At 54.6% G+C, this 2,407-nt stretch overlaps 1 protein-coding gene across 1 annotated transcript; it reads left to right on the forward strand.

The window, feature by feature from the left end:
• Positions 1 to 882: 882 nt before the first annotated feature.
• TCF21 (transcription factor 21) lies at positions 883 to 1,523 on the forward strand (the record flags this gene model as incomplete). The annotated part of the gene is made up of 1 exon (XM_009075741.1): positions 883 to 1,523. A coding segment is annotated over exon 1 (450 nt), but the record flags the coding sequence as incomplete, so codon positions are not given.
• Positions 1,524 to 2,407: the final 884 nt, after the last annotated feature.

The raw sequence follows: 2,407 nt of genomic DNA on the forward strand, positions 1-2,407 counted from the left end.
ACCATCCAATAACCTCATCTGCAGCCATGCATACCCACCCTGGCAGCACAACACTCTCCCTTGGATAGGTGAGGCTCACAAACCACCGTGACCTTGGCTACCCAGCTCACCTGTGGACCAGGAAGCCTCCACACCATTTACAGCTGGGGGGACTCAAAGAGTGAAAAGGGACCGGGACTTGTCAGATGTCACCCAGAAGGGCTGGAAGAAGTCAGATCCTCCTGACTCCAGCCCCTGGGCTGTGACGGCAAGGTCCACACTGTTGGCCAGGCGGCGGAGCACTCCCTTCCTGGAATATGCTACTAGCTGGACAGGATGTGTTCACAAATATAATCATCCACAAATCTCCCCCAGATTAGGTTACAGGACAGCGTTTCCACGGCATGCATTACAAAGCTCCCTGGAAGGCTTGGCTGGTGGATCTGCTGCTCTCTCTGCTCATGACCCATTTTGGCTTTCAGCAAGAATCATGACACCAGCTGCCTGGGTCATCTAGGAGGCAGAGAGGGGGAGAGCAACTCTGGGCTGGAAAGGGAAATGGGGAAGGAGAAGAAGAGGAGGAGGAAGGGGGAGGATAGAAAGACAGAGCAGGGGGAGAGAGAGTGAAGGAGTTGTTTTAGTCCAGTTGTGAAGATCTGGATCCTAGTTTCGAGCTTTCAGCAAAGGCTTGCTGGGATACCTCATTCCCTGTCCTGTGCGAAGGTCTGTGATTGGGGATGTGGTGTGCTCAGTGGGCAGGGCCCCTCCCCTGGGCTGGATCCGCCTCTCTTATCCCCCAGATAAATTACTAGTGTCCTCACTAAATTCCTCGGCTTTCTCTCTCTCTCTCTCTCTTCCTCTCTCCCTTGCTCACACAGTCTCACTCCCTCCCTCTAACACGGGCAAAGCAGGGTTAGGGGTGGGAGGGCGGAGATCCTCTCTGGACTGGTATCGTGCCTTAGTCCTGGGCGGGGAGGGAAGGGGAGGAAAATATTGGAGCCCTTCTCTCCTACGCCGCCTTGAAATAGATTTGAGGAGCTGCCCTTCCTCCTCCCCTCCCCCTTTCCCGCTGGTCGTTTGGCATCTTCCAGACCATGTCCACTGGGTCCCTCAGTGATGTGGAAGATCTGCAGGAGGTCGAGATGCTGGAGTGCGATGGCCTGAAAATGGATACTAACAAAGAGTTTGGGGCGTCCACCGAAAGCAACGAGGAGGGATCCAATGGCGAGAATGGCTCCCCTCAGAAGGGGAGAGGGGCCTCGGGCAAGAGGAAAAAAGCTCCCCCCAAGAAGAGCCCTTTAAATGGAGTGAGCCAGGAGGGAAAGCAGGTCCAGAGAAATGCTGCCAACGCCAGGGAGAGAGCAAGGATGAGGGTCCTTAGCAAAGCCTTCTCCAGGCTTAAGACCACCCTGCCCTGGGTGCCCCCAGACACCAAACTTTCCAAACTGGACACCTTGAGGCTGGCCTCCAGCTACATTGCTCACCTGAGGCAGATCCTGGCCAATGACAAGTATGAAAACGGCTACATCCACCCAGTCAACTTGGTAAGTCAGAGCCTTCCGGAGCCAGGCACTCTGTGTATGTGCATGGGGAGAGGCGGGCGAGGAGCTGGGATGGGGCATGTGCTGGGAGAAAACTTTGCTCTGCTTCTCACAGATTCTGGTGCTGGTGGGGTGGAAAGGTGTAGTGTGCAAGGGGACAGGCTTCCAGTTACTCTCTTGCCCTGTGCTTCGAGAGTCAAGCCTCCTGGGCCCCATCTGCTGGTCCTAGCAATGCCCTCCTGGAGAGAGACAGGGGCCACGCTGGCCACAAAGAGGCAAGGACAGGCTTTACTGCCCCAGAAATGCCTGAGAAACCTCAGAGGGTTGATGGCAGCTTCCTACCTGCAAGTGGGCAGGTACAGGAATTTGGATAGAGAAGGGTATGTTTGAGGTAGGACCCAAGCCAAGGACTCGGGACTCGCTCTTATCCCGAATTTCTACCCTAATGTTTCCTGCCATAATAGTCCCCTCAAGCCCTAGCTTTTTAGGACAGAGGTCTTGGGGCTCTGTACTCAGCCACTCAGATTTTCTGGGTCCAAGACGTTTCTTCTATCTATGTAAACTGACAAAGGAAAAATAAATACCAGTGCAGGCTCCCCAGGGGAGATGTCTGTCCCAGGTACACTCCACAGTGATTCTCCCTGGGCTGTGTGGTGTCCCTCCTGCTGCTCCCACCACCCACAGAAAGTTTTCCCGAGCAGCCTGGGGTCTACCCACCACACCCGGCCGCCAAAAATGTTGTTCCCAGCTCTAAAAATAAGCGCAAATGATGTAAGCCGGGGGTAAGCAAGATCCGCCTGGGCTCTTTTTAAACATACAGCCTTCATACTGCTCTCACGTGTGGACCCTGATGGATAAAGGGTTCACAAAGGGGATCTAGGGACGTT

The sequence above is a fragment of the Acanthisitta chloris genome, unplaced genomic scaffold, assembly GCF_000695815.1.
Source record: "Acanthisitta chloris isolate BGI_N310 unplaced genomic scaffold, ASM69581v1 scaffold12795, whole genome shotgun sequence".
NCBI classification, from domain to species: Eukaryota; Metazoa; Chordata; class Aves; order Passeriformes; family Acanthisittidae; genus Acanthisitta; species Acanthisitta chloris.